General features: G+C 35.9%; 1 protein-coding gene across 14 annotated transcripts in view; it reads right to left on the bottom strand.

Moving 5' to 3' along the window:
- The window catches only part of LOC100646535 (neurobeachin), a 415043-nt gene that overhangs the window by 90863 nt on the left and 305557 nt on the right, over positions 1 to 18623 (bottom strand). For 10 of the 14 annotated variants that reach the window (XM_048406436.1, XM_048406431.1, XM_048406435.1 and 7 more), the window contains exons 3-25: positions 14539 to 14665; positions 14345 to 14445; positions 14089 to 14184; positions 12556 to 12677; positions 11923 to 12049; positions 11300 to 11419; positions 10989 to 11135; positions 10539 to 10646; positions 9221 to 9361; positions 8567 to 8712; positions 8240 to 8453; positions 5993 to 6245; positions 5763 to 5905; positions 5292 to 5482; positions 5102 to 5210; positions 4956 to 5037; positions 4550 to 4866; positions 4255 to 4476; positions 2215 to 4039; positions 1824 to 1989; positions 1355 to 1508; positions 1057 to 1236; positions 55 to 195 (exon numbers count right to left, since the gene is read on the bottom strand). In XM_048406436.1, coding sequence (XP_048262393.1) covers positions 55 to 195; positions 1057 to 1236; positions 1355 to 1508; positions 1824 to 1989; positions 2215 to 4039; positions 4255 to 4476; positions 4550 to 4866; positions 4956 to 5037; positions 5102 to 5210; positions 5292 to 5482; positions 5763 to 5905; positions 5993 to 6245; positions 8240 to 8453; positions 8567 to 8712; positions 9221 to 9361; positions 10539 to 10646; positions 10989 to 11135; positions 11300 to 11419; positions 11923 to 12049; positions 12556 to 12677; positions 14089 to 14184; positions 14345 to 14445; positions 14539 to 14665 — 5232 coding nt within the window. The remainder of the gene's footprint in view (positions 1 to 54; positions 196 to 1056; positions 1237 to 1354; positions 1509 to 1823; positions 1990 to 2214; positions 4040 to 4254; positions 4477 to 4549; positions 4867 to 4955; positions 5038 to 5101; positions 5211 to 5291; positions 5483 to 5762; positions 5906 to 5992; positions 6246 to 8239; positions 8454 to 8566; positions 8713 to 9220; positions 9362 to 10538; positions 10647 to 10988; positions 11136 to 11299; positions 11420 to 11922; positions 12050 to 12555; positions 12678 to 14088; positions 14185 to 14344; positions 14446 to 14538; positions 14666 to 18623) is intronic. The other 4 variants (XM_048406434.1, XM_048406438.1, XM_048406439.1 and 1 more) reach the window with 4 other exon arrangements.

Here is an 18623-nt window from a genome sequence, read left to right as displayed (position 1 = left end):
GATGACAATAACACATTTCTCTAGATAAATTAAGTTCGATCAGATGAAACATACCTTGGGTGACGTTTGAGCTCCACGTATAAGAGACTGTATGTGCTGTGATTTATTACTAGAACCAATCTGTCGACCTAACATGCTGTACGATCTGCCACGTTCTTTACACTCTAAGCAGTTTCTAACGGCACATGTACAGACCTATAGAAGCATTTCATCAGATGAATATATCAAAAACATATAGTGTACACATACATGTTGAAGTTCTATGTTATACATTTACGGAGAACTAAAAATATTATGGCTATTTAAAACACTGCTGATATAAGAACTATTTCTATTGATAAAAAGTATAGACTACGATAGTGTTAAAGTGAGTGTGACTTTCAATTTCCTTTGCGCGAAGTATATGATTTCTTATTATTTCGAGATATCAACATTCAAGAGAATTATAATATGTATATTACAACAGATAATTATATTTTTGATTTTGGATCGAAACATGTGATAATTTTATGCGTAAATTTTTATATAGATGGTTTATGTGTTATGATACTATGAAACACCAATATGTATATACAGATAAAAAAATTAATACGAGGCACAATCTATATGATTATTCTATTATAATAGAATTTTAATTAATTTCGTTATTCATATGAGAGGGGGTACATTGAAAATCAATAATAAAAGTCATGTAGCAACATTAATTTTTACTCTCAAGGGAAATGTATTAAAATGCAAAAAGACGAAGTTCATCGATTAGTGTTTGTGTATATAATAATGTATATAAGAAATTTCGTTTATCAGGATGCGCACGGATAACAGCGAATCTAAGAAATATGGATCGGAAACACTTAATATGGTCTTTTTCAATAACCTCACACCATATGTTTGTTCTATCGACATTCTACGATATTCACAAAAAGAATTAATTTCTTCAACTATATATAAATGTCACAGAAAACGAGCTTTTCATGAAATTCGAATTACACGGTGTGGTATAATAGTGATGTATCTGTTTGAGAAACGAAAAATACTACGTGAACGATAAATACAAACCAGTCTTAAACACTGCCTTAGAATACCGCCACTAGACATATTCTTCTCAGCCTCCAGTTCACCGAAATTTAAAGAGCTGGCGAAGATAAGTACATCAGCCATGTTGACTAGTCTTTGTAGAAAAGAAACCGCTACCTCAATTGGCATCCCCTGAGTTGGTTCAATTACATCCAATTCGCTCTATGAATATATCCAAGCACCAATTAAAAAAAGGAATCCGTGAAAAATGAACTTTCCACCTGGGATATGCTCGTCTATGTGAAATCAGGGAAAAATATGGAAAAATGTTTATACATACATTTGGTGAGGTCGCCGATGCTAGAAGCGGTAACAATCCTCCGCAGGCAATTATAAGATTGTCAGCTAGTTGCGAAATTAGGTGAACAGTATTAACAACAAAAATTGCGTTCTCGCTGCTGTTTACAAAGTCCAACACTGACTTCGTCGAATGACTGGAACACAGTGGAATATTGAATTTAGCAATAAATTGTATCGCAAGTTTATTAATATATTGAATCGAGTAATAAATTCGTCTTTAAAATTTTTCAAAAATTGTAAACATACAGTTATTTGAATTCTTGATAAAAGATTGTAAATCTATAGAGAAATAAAATAACTTAATTAATCCTTGATTCGAAAGATTTCATACTAATGAACGTGTTACGTGTTTTTTTTTTTTTTTTTTTTTTTTTTTTTTTTTTTTTTTAAAGCGCGAGTGAAATATTGCTGTAACTAATAGTACATGATAGAACTAGATATTTATGTACCTTCTCCAGACTTGAATGTCTGTCTCTAACGAGAAGAGGACATCCGAGAGTAATCTTTGATGTATGTAAGACCATTTGAATTCTGGTATTCTGAAAGGAGGACGAGTCGGGCCTGGACTAAACATTGGTCTTGTAGAAGGATTACCTTGCTTCGATCGTTTTGATTCTATAATAAATATCAACAGTTTTGTATAATGTGTTGAACATATGATATATAATAGATTAAATAATTAGTAAACTGCGAATGTTTATGTATTTATGGGAAACTCAAAGGTCTAAAATATCGAAAATAATTAATCGTATTCACAAAAATATAAATTTTCATAAACATTCACGATCTAATAATTAGGTAACAGAAAGCAAAGAATAAACATGTTATGGAAATTCTCACCGAAATGATTGGGATCCACTTGCGTGGACGTTGAGGCACTCCTTGGTCGTTTCTGTGGCGACGATGTTTTACGCAAGGGTACGGGTAAAGAAGGAGGTTCGTTACTGTTTAGATTATCATCGGTGGTTGTCTCGGTGGATACAGCTGGTAAGCTGGATCTGCGATGAGCATCTACGTGATCCGGAGTTAAATCATTCAATAACGAATTATCCCTCGCAACCACTGTAGAACTAACGATTTGAGGCACACCGTCGGGCATATTTTTATTTGCATCACAGACCGTAGATATTGTTGGAATTTGCTGTTTAGGATTTGGCACTTGCGTCACATTATCTACAGAACTTTGAATATCGCTATTACTACAAACACTATCTGTTACTTCTACTTCGGTTTCAGTTCTCACCGGAATGTCTGACTGATTATCACTTACGTTAGTAGAAATAGTGGACGGCACCCTTGAATGTTTTTCAGTTACCTTCTCCTCGTTACCATTAATAACAGCACTTTTGTCCTCTGTTACAGAGTTCGCGGCGCATTTCTCACTACTTAACTCACTAGTCACTACTGTTTCCACTTTCTTGTCTTCTACATCTACCTTCGTCTTACCGGTCTCGATATTTTCTATTACGCTAGTTGAGCAATTGGAATCTTTCATGGTTTCCTCGGTATCGTTTTCAACGCCATTCTCAATGTCGACGCTTGTCTTTTCCGTGTGTTCAATGTCCTCGTTAACATTGTCGTCAATTTTATCCGTCTCCTTCGACTTTATATCACCCAAATTGTCTTGGTTCTCCGTCGGTGTTAAATATGCTTCAGAGGTATCGCTATCGATCACTTCTCGATCGTTCTCCAATTGCAGCTTCTCGATGTCTTTGATGGTCAATAACTCTGATGTCTCGCTGGAGGAAATAGGTAGCACTGATTCCGAATCAATCTGTTCCGTTGAAACAGCAACGCCTGTGGAATCTTCCTCTGCTATCTGTTTGCTCGTCTGTTCCATTTTTTCAGAAGCCTCTGCCGTGTCAGAAGAAATCTCATCACTGGGAGTAACTTTATCTTCCATGTCCGATTTTTCTTTACACGTTTCATCAACCTGCTTTGTAGGAGCTTCAACCTCGGTTTCAGCATCAGCCTCAGCATCTACCTTAGCTTCGACTTCGGTTTCAGCTTTAATCTCAGCTTCAACTTCGGTCTCCGCCTCGGCTTCTGCTTCAGCTTCAGCTTCAACCTCACCTTCAGGTTCAGTTTCATCATCTTGCGATTTCTGTATGCTAGAAACACCAGTACCAGACGCGTCTGTATTGTCTTGAGATACCGATGCTGTTTCTTCCATCTGTTCAATGTCTTCCTGTTTAGTCTGTACACTTTCCTCCATCTTTTCAACGGGAGATAATTGAGAGACGATTTCCTCCTGTGATTTCTGTTCTGAAGGATCATCGTCCTTCTTCAGGACTTCCTGCACCGCCAAGGAATCTGGGCTGGAACCTTCGATCTTATGAACCTCGCTATAGAAATCACTGGAGCTCTCTATTGATATCGCTTCGCTGGTCTCCTGAGTCGTTGGAATGGAGACAGCTTCGCTGTTTCCTTCTTCGAGAATTGTCGGCGTGTCCGTATGAATTTCACGCGCTGTCGTCGGTGTTTCTGGTTTGTCACTCAGTCTGGAGTCCAAGGATATCGCTTCGCTCGACTGAGCAGTGTCCAGGGTTTCGCTGTGCGATTTGATGATCGCTGGACTGCCATCGCTTTCAGTATTGTCTATCGAGTTCAAGTCGCAGCTGCAGGACTCTTCCAAACGGTCGTTGCTCTCGGTTGTATCGAACTCCTGGAAATGGAGTTAGTTATCATAACATAGTACGATTGATGTTTTAGTGCTTATACATCTACAGAAAATAGTAGGATGAAATATTCCTACTTTCTCGGTCATGTAAATATCTATTCCCTTTTCCCATTTCTTAAACCTCAGAATCTTCAAACACGAATTTAACTAACATAGTAAGCTCCATAAATAGCTTAATCCTAAAAAACTTGATATCCAACCTTGTAATTCCTTTCTACATGTTGCACTTCGTGGTTCTGTTGATTGCCCCAGGGTGATGGTTTGCTATATCCATTATTCCCTGAATGCTGTTGATCCCAACCGGAGATAGTGCTGATTGGCCTTTGCTGTCTTAACTCGGGATCAGTAATGTTATCTGATCGTTGCCTCTCGTAATGTTCGTACATCTGAGCGAACTGAAGCTTGAATTCCTCATAGGATACCTGGAACAGTGCAACATTGACCTTAACGTAGGAATTGTCTTTAATTTTCTCCACTAGATGTTAGAATATTTACCTTGGAGTGCACGATGGCCAGAGTGTCTACCCACACTCGCCATCCACCGTACTCGTGTTTTATAGCATGATGCAGAAGCATACGAAACAACGAGTACACCATATCCGAGATCTTTTGCTCTTCCGTGTTCTTCGGATGAATGTAGGCCATGGCTATTAGCCATTCCTGCCATACAGACATCTGTAGAACAGTTCGACGATTTTCTCGATTGTTGTTGCACAGCAATGTCATATCCGAGAGGAACAGCTTCTTCACTTCCAACAGTTGCTCCGTTTGCTTTGATTGTCGAATTAACGTCGCTACTACCTTTAGAATCACTGCAATTATGTATGTAATTGTTAATATGATATGCTTTTATATAGATTTATATTCCTATCATTTTAAATTAACTGATTTGATGATTTACTTGGATTTTCTAAACGATAATGGGACTCTGGTTCAGGGTGTCTGGCATAAAGGATCTGTTGACTAATGTGCTCTGTCATAATCTGAAAGGATATTGTACAAATTAGAATAGTAATTGATTAGTTAAATTTTTACTGAAAATAGTACCTCGTATAAAACATTATAGGTGGGTAATGACAATGTCTCCTCGTTCAATAGTAATCTTTCGGCCAATAATGTGTACAAGTTATGAGGGCTCATAACATCATATTTTCGTCTGGAATTCAAAAAATGAATCTTAATAGCTATCAAATAAATACTTTTCTTTTTTTAAAATTAATTTATTGAATTTGTTTACTTGTGTGTACTGCGGCTTAAGAAGAATCCCAACAACTTCAAAGCTTGTAAACGTATTAATTGGCTTTCCGCCGCTAATAATTTAAAAATCGTTCTGACGCCTTGCTTCGCATCGAAAGCTGGAACCATCGACGATGGGTGCTCCGACATTAATGATATAAGCATTTGCAAAACATCGTGTAGATTTTCGTCCTGTGGAAAGATATAAATTACATTATTGGCCGGATCAACAGACTTACTTTTATTATTATAACATTCGAAACAAAAAGCTTCTTTTTTCAAACTTTAATATTCTCTATTTCAACATTCGAAACAATACGAGAAACAAACGTAAGTAACAGACATACAGAAACAAAGACAAGTCAAAATTAATTCTTTTTATTTTTCTATTCTTATCCTTCACCAAAAGGTTAAGATTAAACTTTATGCCACATCAAAAGCATTTCTACACAATCAATTACGAGCACCATACCTCGTGAATTGTCGTCAGATAATTCAGAATACTCTGCAACTCGTCATCCTTCACTCCATTCCCGATCATAATCAATTGTTTCAGAAATAATAAAATATAAGAACGTATTGTCAAAATATCCTTCTGTTGAGGTCGCGGCCCATCTGCAATGAATCGGAAACGTCATAAATCCGCCATAATCTATCGAATCCTATGGAAATACATATTTCCATGTATTCAAAATTACTCACCAAGTCCTTTGGGTGTGATTCCACTCTTCGCTCGCGGATTGGCAACCCAGTAATAGTACTTAAGCGTGTGCACTGTTTGTAATACTGTGGAGACTCTCCTTACATTAGAATATATTTGCGTGTCACTGAGGAACTCTGTGGCCAAGTACGAATAGAGCCGCGTTTGCACCGGCGCCGGTGTATAAATCCACAGAGCGGCATTAAAAAGTACGTGGTCCAATAGCTGCCATGTTAGGAATGAAAAGTAAAACAACTACATCACCATGGATCTGCCTGTTCTTCGGACACACCAATCTAGCCGACTTTTATGTATTCCTTATTTGTTTACGTGATCATTTTGTTCCTGCTTCTTAGGTACATTTCTCCAGTTTCATGGATACGGATGGAAATTAAATAATCGTACCAGTGGATAATAATATTTCGCTCGTTATATCGAGCATACAGTCTCGTTATGGTGAATTTAAAATAGGAACTTAACATTTAGAACTGTGCAGCAGGGTATATATGTATACCGTAGAATGGAAAATACATAGGAGGGAAATTTGAAAATAAGAAATAAAGAAACTGAGAGTGCCGATAAATTCATCGTACAGAGTTTGCGACACATTATCAAAAAGAAAAGTAGATTGAGGAGAATAGAGATGACAATTCATGTCAAACATTCATGCACCGAAAAATCAATATTGAGAATTTGGTAGCTCTGAAGGCAATATTGAGACAAATTGAAAAAATTACACAAAAATCACAGAACCAATCAATATTCCACAGGACGTATATGAATTATGAATTTTAATATTAATTTTTGATATTTCAAATATACTTTTATAAGCAAATATTGAGATAGAAGTCTTCCTTTCTTTCATGATTTAGCTGTTCACCGCGAGAAAAGGATGTCCCAATATTTGAACTGTGTGCATAGAAAGAAAATAATGAAACAGCTTTCCTGAAGGCGATAGGCATCCTCGATAGAAGAATATGAAGCGAAGTATTATAGATTCGAACGAAAAGTCAGAATTGTCAGTAAGTACGCTCTCATGTAGCACCGTTTCCAAATAGAAACTTAGACAGATCGGTCAGACAGCAAATAGAGGATAATAATATTCTTCAGCGTTGCAAAAAACAATAGAAGTAGATAGATTCTCGTATGGAAGCAAATATTTAGTGTGAACAAAAATATATAGTCTTGCGTAGCCATATTATGAAATCAGGAAGCCTAAAAGTCGGTAGATTGCATGCGATCCAAAGATTCGGGTAGCATAATGTCGTTTCCACGAGAAAAAGTATAAATAGTACATGCTTGAAATCGTAATGCATTGTGTGTGAACGGATCAAACCCGAATGAACGAAAATATGTACACATACGTTATAAATAGCATATAACATACAGAGCATCTACGAGCAGTTTTTATCGTACAAGCTATTGCAACAGATATTATATATGGAGTAGGCAGAGAGAGTAAATTATAATACGCTAGAACTGCGTTTGATAGTTCTTTCGTTCATGCTATTGTATACTGTATCGTGGGTAAAACAAAAAAAGGAGAATGGGGAACGGGGAATAGTTACGTAAATGTATCATAACATACAAAATTTTCATGGGAGAACTCGCTAGAATGTTTCAATAATGATCTCACTAGGGAGCTTATATGTACCTACGCTATTACATTTAGATACAAACCCTAATAACACAATGTGATTTTCTAATTATGAGAGTAACCATATGTCTCGTAGTAGAGTTGCTAGTATGCTTTAATTCAATTTAATTGAGTTAAAATTTATGTTGAATTTTTAAGGTATGTTAGCTAAAATAATTCATCCTATAAAATATGGGTAAAAATTAATAATTATATCAAAAAGGATGAAAAAAATAAATTTCATCAATGATTCATTATACAAAATTGTATCTTCACTAGATCAAATTAGAAATATTATTCTAAAATTATCGTATAAATTATAAATGGATACAAAGATGAATTATTTTAACTAATTTTGATAAACGACGTGTATTCACCTAGTAGAATTACATTTACGATATACGTTATATGTATTTTATTACTTTCGTGCAAACTAAGCTTGCCCATTCTTACTTCCGTAAATCTACTTGGACCCAACTGAACTTCGATTTCCATCGAAAGTTCCATTCTACCTTCAACGATCTCTACCTCTCATCCAACTTATCGCTAATTACTCTTAACGTTAATTTAATTCTAATTCGTACGAGTACTAAACTAATGACTAAATCGATACCTGTTTCAATAACAAGTCGCTGTTAGCGCTGAGACAGGTAACCAGATGTTTCGTGAGCTCCAAAAAGGAGGCGAGAACTTCCGTAGTTAGATGGTCTCTGCTAGCTCTTTGCAGCATATAGCTGATCACCAGAAAGCCACGGTTTTGTACCATGTGTTGTTGAACGGTTTGTGAACTCTCCACCAAATCGCAAATAAACCCCAACAGTTTCGAACTAAAATTCAAGTTGTCGTGTTATATGATCGAGAAACATGATTCGGCTATGATACAAGCCGAATACTTGTTCCATCGAAAATTTCGATGTGGAGAGTTTTGGTAGATATTTACCATAACGTTGGGTCTCGTTTAACATCGTTGGGCGCTATGCAATCGTAAGGCATATCTAGTTGCGAGAACAAAGGGAACAACACTTGAATGCCGCCAATCGAGTTTAACGTGCTATGAATGGAATGCGTGATGACAGCTTTAACATCCTACAAATAGACAGTAAAATGCTCGCATGTTTTCAAAGTTCGATGTTCTACATTCGGTTGCAAAATAAAAAAGGATCAAAAAAAATTGGGACGCTCAGAAAAGCAACACTTTTAAATTTTTGTATCAAAGAGACAGCCTACATTCGAATGTAAATCATTGGAATTTTCGTTTTTTATGAATTATAAAGTATTTTTTTTTTTTTTATTGGTATCCAGGTTGAATGTTTGAAACTGGGACTGGAGAAGTTATTTTCTTTTTCAATATTTCAAACTATTAAACTATAAAATAACATAAAAGATTAAAAACATTTTAATAGGGAAAAAATTCAATTTTTGTGTCATTCGTTTGCGATATGAAAAACGTCGTGCCTTACAGCGAAAAATGCTTTTACATGAAAATTTGTAAAAAAAAGACTGCTATAGATGAATGACATTTCCAGAGCGCCCTATCCTTTTTTTTTTTTTTTTTTTTTATTTAATTACAAGTATAGCGTGTTCGATATCATACCTGCAGCATAAGGGCGTGTGGTGTATGTACAAAATAGGAGACGTTGCCTTTCGGTGCGCTTTGCAAGCATAGTTGAGAATCCGTTGCTACCGGGTTGTACATGAACACAATCGCATTCGACAGCTTACCATCGTAAAGCACCTATAAAATAGCGTTGTTAATATCGTTGATGTGTCTTTCTAATTGCATGTCGTAAAATCATTCCACTACATCAAGTTATAATTTATCTTTGAAAGTCTACCAAACAGAGATGAATATGATTACCTGTAGAAATTTGTCATTTTTAATTATAGATTAACCCCTTAACCTACGATTTACGTTCGAGAATTTTGGGCCGAAAACGTAAACAAGCTCGCGCAGCCTTCGAGCCACTGGCACGACTTGTGGAGTACGATGACCCGTACTATGCCTGTAATATTTACGTTTGGTCCGATCATCGTACTACGGGCTATGCCCGTAGTTGTAGATTAAGGGGTTGATAAATTAGAAAGTAGAAAAGTAGACTTTCAAAGTAAATTTTCATAACTATTCAAATTAATATCTACATGTTAAATGGACAAACGTGCCACACATCACAAACCGAACTGAACGTGATTTTAGGTCAGACAGGCTGTGTTAAATCTTCAGAGGGACGTTTACGGACTTAAAACAATTTCCAAACTCAGGATATCCATTAGTCGCAGTGTCCATGGCTAATAACTAGACTGCAGATTTTTATGCAAATTCATATTTTAATCCTAAACAGTGATTTGTTCCTTAACTTTTACTTTTGGATATTTTACATATATTTGCATCTTTAGAGTTCTCATAAATGAATAAACATCCGCAGCCTATTAAAGAAACACTAATTAAAGTATGACAGCTATAACTTAGTATATGTTCGTCCGTACAACCTATGAAAAATCTTTTACTACGAAAATACACACATCACAGCAAAATGATCAAACAGACAGGTCTATAAAAAAACTTAACTGTTCAATAGGCTGTAAATTAATCAGGGTCTTGCTATAGGCCTACATCGTAAGAAAGCATCAGGCAAAACAGAAAATTGTGGCTCGTATAAGTAACGAGTCGTGTGTGTAAATAAACGAAAAAGAGGAAAATCCACAAATAGAAGCAAATTATGCAATGGATAGATACAAACGTTATGAATCGCAGTAACGTCCAACGGAACGTGACGTTCTGGGGAAAAGATATTCGTAGTGATGGTCGATAATCGGGGTAATTACCTCTGACGAAACTCGAACGCAGTAACAGAGTGATTAAACAATGTGCAAATCAAATGTAAACGGGAGAAAAAGAAAATAAAAATGCTTACAGTTTGCATACTTTGGTCCACCATGCTCGTGAGCTCCGGCTCATCACTCACCCTTTTGTGATTGTCAGGCAGATTCAGGTAACACTCGTTGTCAAAACGAAACTGACTCTGTGAACAAAACAGGAATGGGAACACGGAATATTGAATATCTAATGAATCTACATAAATCCGAGTTCCAGATGTCTTTGTGAAGAACACGGAGAAAGTGTCACAGAAAATTAAAGATCTTTATGAAAAAATACGTGAAAGGAATTTCTTTCACAATTATAATCTGCTTTTATGTTATTTCTCTATATTTTGAATTACTAGAGCGCAAATTCTATTTAAAAGAAATTCATATTTAGCTAGAACGTGTATCCATAATTACGAACGAAGAAGGAAAGTTTAATGGAAGAATTTTTTTCAAGCCTGTTATCTATGCAAAGTTTTATGTTTCTAAACTCAATGTACCTTATATCCAGGCCCCAGTCTATGCATAGCGCATATCTGATGCGTCGTCAGAGCTTCGCAGAACAGATAAATCGCGCTCATTTGTCCGCAAAACACGAGCTCTTCATCCAGTTCCGGTGTAGCTCCGATGTAACATTTGTCAAAGGGCTGCAAAGAAGAACGTGTTATATAGCTCTTTTCATTTTCGATCAACATTTCATATCCAGAGACCACAATTTCAATGTGTTTCGAGCAACGACCAGTTTTAATTGCGGTCGGTAAACACGTAAAATTAATAGGCGAAATTATATTCAATACGTAAATTTACTTACGTCGTTTGTCGAAACGAACCACGCCATTTCGGTACTCGAAGCCAATTGACCATTCACCAAACATTTAATTTCACTCTTCGTCCACCTATTATATATGTACACTACGGCGATCATGTACCACTGTGAAAGTAAACATTATTGGTTCTCTTGAAAATGTTTCGAATAAATTGTTCTTGAGTCGAACATTTTGTAAAGAGATTTAACACGAGCAATCTTTATTAAATATTTTGACAACACATACGGAAGAAATGTTACAAAAAGTAGTGAAGTTTTATACGATTAATACTTTCATTCCCGTAATAGATGTACGATACACATGTAGAATTATGAAATACTATGTTTCTATCGTCAGCCATGTCTTATTATACTTAAAATATTTCTTGCCCATATTTCCATACTATGATGTTTTTATCACGATGTTCGTATAAATTTTACCGATCATATGATCAATAGAAACGTACGACGAGTAGGAAAGTTACACATAAATGTTTGTAATATCTAAATAATTTGGGAATGAAAGAATTAAATGTTTTAATTTAAATTTCGAGTTACATCGTACTTTGATCTTAACACCGAATATATTAAATAAATTTCCACAAAATTAACATGGAAATGTAACCTACCTTACGTGGTTGGAATTCATATTTGACACAATGTTGGAAGCCCTTGCCCTTCACTTTCATAGATGTGAGGACCAAGCAGTTCCCTACGAAATGCGCGGTGTACCCTACTCCCTTGCTAGTTTTAAAACTGCGAACAAAGGAACGCACAAGCTTTGTAAACGTAAATGGTGCCGACTAAAAATATCCGGAATGTCAATAAAAATTCATCAACGATCTTTCTGCTCTGCTCGGTTTCGATCCTCTGTATTTTATTCCTATTCTCCTGAATAACGATATACTTTGTAAACGGAAACAACAGTTGTCGATTGTATGGAAATCGAATTGTTTCCGCGTGACGGAATGCGATCAAATTGTTGCACGATGCAACGCTCGAATAGGAATCCTTTTTTTCGCGCTAACTCAAACGGAGCTGCGTTTAATCAAATTCGAACGGTCGAACATGAAGGAATTTGATCGGCGCGTTTTTCCCCCGGTCCCAATTTCCTCTGTTTTATTCCAAGTTCCGTGTATTTCTCTTTCTCTCGTTCGTGAAAGTCGGCAACGTAAACGATTCTTTAAGGTAGCCAGTACTAGCCAGGCCACTTCGATTCGAGAGAGTGTTCTCGCAAGAGCGCTTGATGTAAGAGCACTTACCAATAGAGGTACGGCTTTTCTCGTTCGATATTAACGGAGTTGATAGGATCCAGACGGAACCACGTGGTAAACGTGAATCCATTCTCGTGTGGCCATTTCGCGAGCGGTGGAAGGACGATCGCCTGACAAAGTTGCAGAAATAATTAAATAAGCTTGAGTAGAATTAGAATTTTATTATATTACATTATAGAGAGGTACTTCATTTACCATTTATACTGGTTCTAGCTATTTATTTATACCTCCTGGTTTTCTGACACAGAAAGACGCCAAAAACTACTTAATAATTGATGTGATCTTGTCTGAAGAGGATGTTATATTAATGAAATTAGGTTTTTCATGGGTGGGTCGTGCAGTTTTCCAATATGGTGCAATTATTCAACATAATAATTAGGTTTAGGTATAGGTGTATTTGGAAAATAAGCTGCCAAACTTTGGCAATATGTTGTGTGTATTTTTAACGACTATTCATTTTCTCCCTCATATTTATATAATTTTTAATAAATGGCTTACAGCTTACGATCTTCATGAAGATATACGAAATGCTCGTTTAAAATGAGTTAAATTTTGAATTTTTACTCGATGAATTAAAATTTCTGTCTTAAGTGTGTACTCGCTGCATAAAAACTTTATTCAAACTTCGTAGTAGAAGCTCCCCCTTTGACTTGTACTCTTTCAAAGTTATATATTAAAGGAAACGCTCGAAACAGTTCCCCCGAATAAGAAACTTCTTTTCCTTAACATTTTCTGTCATATCGAAAGTTTCTGTCTCTAAAACTCATTGAATAGCTACCAACGTTTGCGCCGGACGACATCTGTTCCGATGGATTTTCGCAGAGAGTTTTATGTTCTTGCTCTACCTTCGTCTTTTTGTTCGATTATGAAATGGATTGCTATGTCCATGCTAAAATAACATTTATTATAATACGAAAGAAATTCTCTTCAATGTGCAAGCTTGAAAAAGGCTTTGTTTAATTTTGAAAGGAATCATTCATGCTTCCTTATAGCTTTAAGAAATGGAACATAAATCCAAAATTTGGCATCTCGTACATTGGTGATTCTGTGTTACATAAATCAAACGATTTTATTTCTTTTTTAGAGAAAAGGGAATTGAAATAAGAAATTTTTGAAATGCAAAATGAATCAAGTGTCAAGATCGAAAAAATCTGATATATCTACTTAATATTCACGAAAAATTTACTCGTACGGAAATTGTTTCAAATTATTGCGAACTACGTCTTGGATTCTATCCTTTACGTTTAAAAACATATACGTTTAATCTTGATCAAGCTTTAGGTTCATCCATAATTTGGAATGATTTTCCAGCTGTTCGCCTATGGAGTTCGACTGGACGAAGAATCAATAGGTCATTTGATTCGACGGATTAAGCGCGAGTGGAAGTTCCATGAAACAAGGCGAATTTTCTTATCGAAAGTTTAATAGAGTTCAGAATCGAATGGCATCTTCCGCGAGGTCGTAACAGGAATATCCGGTGCCGGAGAGGAACGGCTGAGAGAAGGATGAAAATCGACTTACCGATCCCTTTCTGCCGGGAAAACTGAAAAACACGTCGGGTCCGTTCCGTTGCGGCATCTGACGAAGAACGTTTAACAGTTTTGCCGAGTGTCGTGGCTGTGACATACAAGAATACAATACAAATTCTACACAATACATCATACAAGATATAAACTTCTACTCAAAAGTCTTAGGAAAGTTTCGTTAGTTTCTTTGAACATGAATAATTCTCTTTCGAAAGAAAATTTGTATTTCTATATCTTCTGGACCTTCTTACCCATTTCCCTTTTACAGCTTTCATAGCACCGAATAAAAGTTTTAACTCCTTCACCGTTATACTGTAACTGGCCAGCACTCCAAGCATGTCGATCAGTAGATCTATCGAACAGAGGAACGTTGCTTGTTGTGTAAATTGTACGTATGAACTATTATAGACGCGACCAGGATTAGAATCGTTTGATAAGGATTTACCTGCGACGACAGTTTCAGCGCGGGACAGCCGAAGCAGCACGTGTTCGATCAGGCTTACGTCTGTACACGCTTGTAAGTTGCGCACGCTCTTCCTTAAAATAGCGATGAACACGCTCCATATTTCAGCCTGTAACAAGCAAAAGACATAAAACATGAGAAAAATAAAAGTATCATTTCATTCCCATGAATGTATTCTCGAGTGTAAAAATATTTTTAAAAAGTTGCAATTTCACACGACAAATTGAAAATCATATGTGTGTAAGTCAAGATCTGGAGAATTTGAATTTTATTCAGGTATTTGAAATTCTTAAATGTATAATCCCTTTAGCTTAATTAATTAAGCAGAATAATTATAATTTTATTCTCTGCTGCGATACGTGTACGTGACTTGAAAAAATATAATGAAATTTTTACAACAACAAATGCTGCACGCTGTTTCATGAAAAATGGTCTTCCATACTGCAAGTTAATCTAAATGAGCCCGTTCTTACAACCTCTTCCACTAAGCTATAACAAATTCCAAAACCCATATTCAATCACGAGTTACGTAAGTATTAAACGATACATTAACGCGAGCTGCACCGGCAACCATAAGGCCTACTTTAGTGGCGGTAGTTAATATCCAAATTATTATACGGCGCTATTGGTTAAAGTTATCCAAGCCTAGTCATTGGATCAGAGATCAGAAGTGAAGCAACAACCAACGAACGAACTCGCTTTTAATCCGTTACTAATACGTGAGCGAAGTCACGGAGCGACATAATCGTGGAAAGCAAGAGGAGGCCAAACTGAAAAGCATCCAGCGACCGCCGACACCGTTGAAATCCCGAAAATGCGGTGGAAATTTCACCGGCTTGGAATTTCCGAAGTTTCGCCGAACGAGAGTTTAAGGGTATCCTATGTATATCGGATAACGCGATAGGGTGGTTTTTCGTACGTGCATGGAATTAAAGGGGCGCCGCAACTCGAGTTAATCCCCGAGGGAAAGACGTTTTGTGTAGAACATTCGAGGTTTGGCCTCTTTGGGGATTCGTGACAATTCTATCGATACCGATGCGAGGATAAACCATCTCGTGCCGTAAGTAAATCGATCCTCTTCCTGAATAATTACGATGAATTGAATCTAAGTTGAGAAACTGTGATGAATAAAAAGCGAATTTTAAGTAAAGTGAACTTTGGGAAAAATTTCTAGCTTTAGTAACGTGACAATCTTTGTAGCGTGTATGATGCCGGTTAATTAAAAACGAATGACATAGTCTTGACACGTTATTTGGCGCAGGTTTGCTTGATTGACTTTTAAATAGCAGTTTTAACATCTTACAGCAAAGCTTTATGTCTCTACTTTTCAGTACTCAACGTTTCAGTTAATTAGTTTCATAGATAAAACCTCAAAATATTGAGTAGGAATATTCCCAAAGATTATTGAAATACTCCTGTTCTTCGGTAATAAATTTGCTGTACACAGACTAATTAAAATATAGTGTTTTAATAGCTATTTAAAAAAAAGAAGGCGAGAGAACGTACAGCTTCTCTTCTTTTTAATTTTCAATCAAAGAATTCAAAAGTAATGAAAGTACTGCGGCCCGGTATAAAATGCACACAGAAATTTACATCATAAATTACGTTCAATACTTCGCAGCACTCATCTCCGTACTCTATAAGGAATATGGATGGTATATATAGATAGTCGTGTAATCGAGTTTTTAAATTGGCATTTCGTTTTTCCCCGTCAATCTGTAAAAAGAAAGAAATTTCAGTTCAGGCAAACTACCGTTCCTGTCTTTACCGTTTATTTATAGGTTGTATGACGAAACTATTTCTATCTTTAATAAATATAATAAACGTTATTCAATAATAATATCGCCGACGTTGAAATAATTTCGATATTCTTACATTTCCATGAACCTTGTAAAACGATCAATTATTTAACAGAATATTCTATTTTCGAACATGAATTTCTTGACGTCGCTTAAAATCGTGAAAAATACGTTTCCAACAGTCTTCGGCAGAAAATAAGAGGGAATGTTGAAAACTACTAAGATACACATCGCGTAGAATTCGTAGCGAGTAAAAGATATTACCTTGGATATCGAATTTATTCAATGAATGTCTTTCCGTAATAGTGCAGTAGCATTGTTTCCCCAACGATGTCGTTACAATACCACGTTTCGCAGACAGTGTATTGCGCATCAGGGCACGTAAACGATGAAATATAACCGAAACGAGACGTCGTTCGTGTAACACCGAATTCAGCGCGAATCGGTAATATCGTCCGATCGAAGACGATTACACGTGCTTCGATGAAATTAAATTCTTTGACGGTTTCGATGCCCTCCCTCCGTGGATTCGAGTAAATTTTTGCACGTGAAATTTGCATTAATTTTTTCAGAAAACAACAAGGGAGAAAACGCAGAACAAACCGTCAAATATGTGTAATATTACTATAAATTTAACGCTTACTTGTTGCGAAGATTGAACCAGGCTTCTCCTATAGCAGCGGCTTTGTGTTAACACACCTTTCTTATCACACGACAGAATTTAGACTACGGCTCTCGTCTCGCTACGCTTGTTATTATTACAAGAACGTTTCTCTCCTTTGATCGACCGATGGTGTTGTCGTTCTACCATTTGTGTTGATATACTGATTCAACTACGTATGTATTATTGATGTCGACGAAAATTTAACCACTATTAAATAAGTTTGTTGCTCATAAGTCGACTGTGGATATTTATGCATTTATAGAAAATTTAAATATATATTCATTAACAATACATATTTCAATATATATTCCTTATATTCCATATCCCATATATATATATATATATATATATATATATATATATATATATATATGGAAATATGTACTGTTAATGAATATAAGGTCTTTAAATTTTATATATATTTCTTTTTACACATATGGAATGTACACAATAATAGAAAATTAATAATCAACATTTTGATGTATTTGTAATAGAAATAAAATATATAGAAGAACAATATTTCTTCATCGCGTATTTTCTTCTGCAATTCATCAGTCATGACAGAAAAATTCTCCTCCTAGAATTGTCATCTCAAGCTTTAATGAATATTGCGAAAATATGTCACGAGGATGCCAGCTGATCTCGCGCAATCATGTTTTCCATGGGATCGTTCAATTTCGTCTCTGGGACTTCGTCCATTTCGCTTGGTGCATTAAACTGTACTTGCGGGACTGGCACCCACTTTTCAACAACCGTGTCACGCTAAAAGCTACCAGCCGTGTACGGCTTTTAAAGCTGATTGCGACACCAAAGAGCGCTATTCTTTCGAACATTACCATGTTTGATGGACGTCACTTCAGCGCCTCTTTTTACATTCGTATATTCTTCTGATCGTAAGATCGATTTATTGGCCTTTCATATCAAATTCGTGTAGTATCTATCCATTTTGTGAATGGTATATTGTAAACGTAATATGGTTTTATATCACGATCCTTCGTGTGCATTGAAATGGTTTACTGGAATTAGGTCAACTTGAAGAAAATGGATCAGTAAAACATAGACGGTTTTGAGAGAAAAGCGTGATATTACAATTTAATTTTAAACATGATGTCCTAGAAACTATTTGCAAAATTTCGTACTTGTTCCGTTCATTTTAATATAAGGAGTTAATAATATTTTATCGAATTAATTTACTTAAACATTTAATTGATACCACACTGAATGTCGTTGCGAGTTCAACGTCTCTTATATCTCCTATATTTTTATACTTTGCAGTGAAACTGGTATTTTAGATTCAGTTCTGACACCCGAACGAATAAAAAGGAATCTCAATTTTCCAATTTTATATCCACACTATTTTAATCCTCGTGGGATCATATTTTCATTGTCTATTATCTTTGAGAGATCCCAGTGAAAAATACGATATCGGAAACAAAATATTTCGCTACGCCGTGTTTATCCTTCGCAACTATCCATTTTTCATGGCCACCTTACATTTTTCCATAGCATGAATCCAAAGGAAGATATCAACGTGGCCTGTTTTTCCTCAACGATTTTAATCTCAATACGTCTTCGGATGAATTACGATAACGGGAGTGACGTTG

Source organism: Bombus terrestris, chromosome 6, assembly GCF_910591885.1.
Source record: "Bombus terrestris chromosome 6, iyBomTerr1.2, whole genome shotgun sequence".
Lineage (NCBI taxonomy): Eukaryota > Metazoa > Arthropoda > Insecta > Hymenoptera > Apidae > Bombus > Bombus terrestris.
Note: the sequence above shows the minus strand (reverse complement) of the source record. Positions and strands in the feature narration are given on the sequence as shown.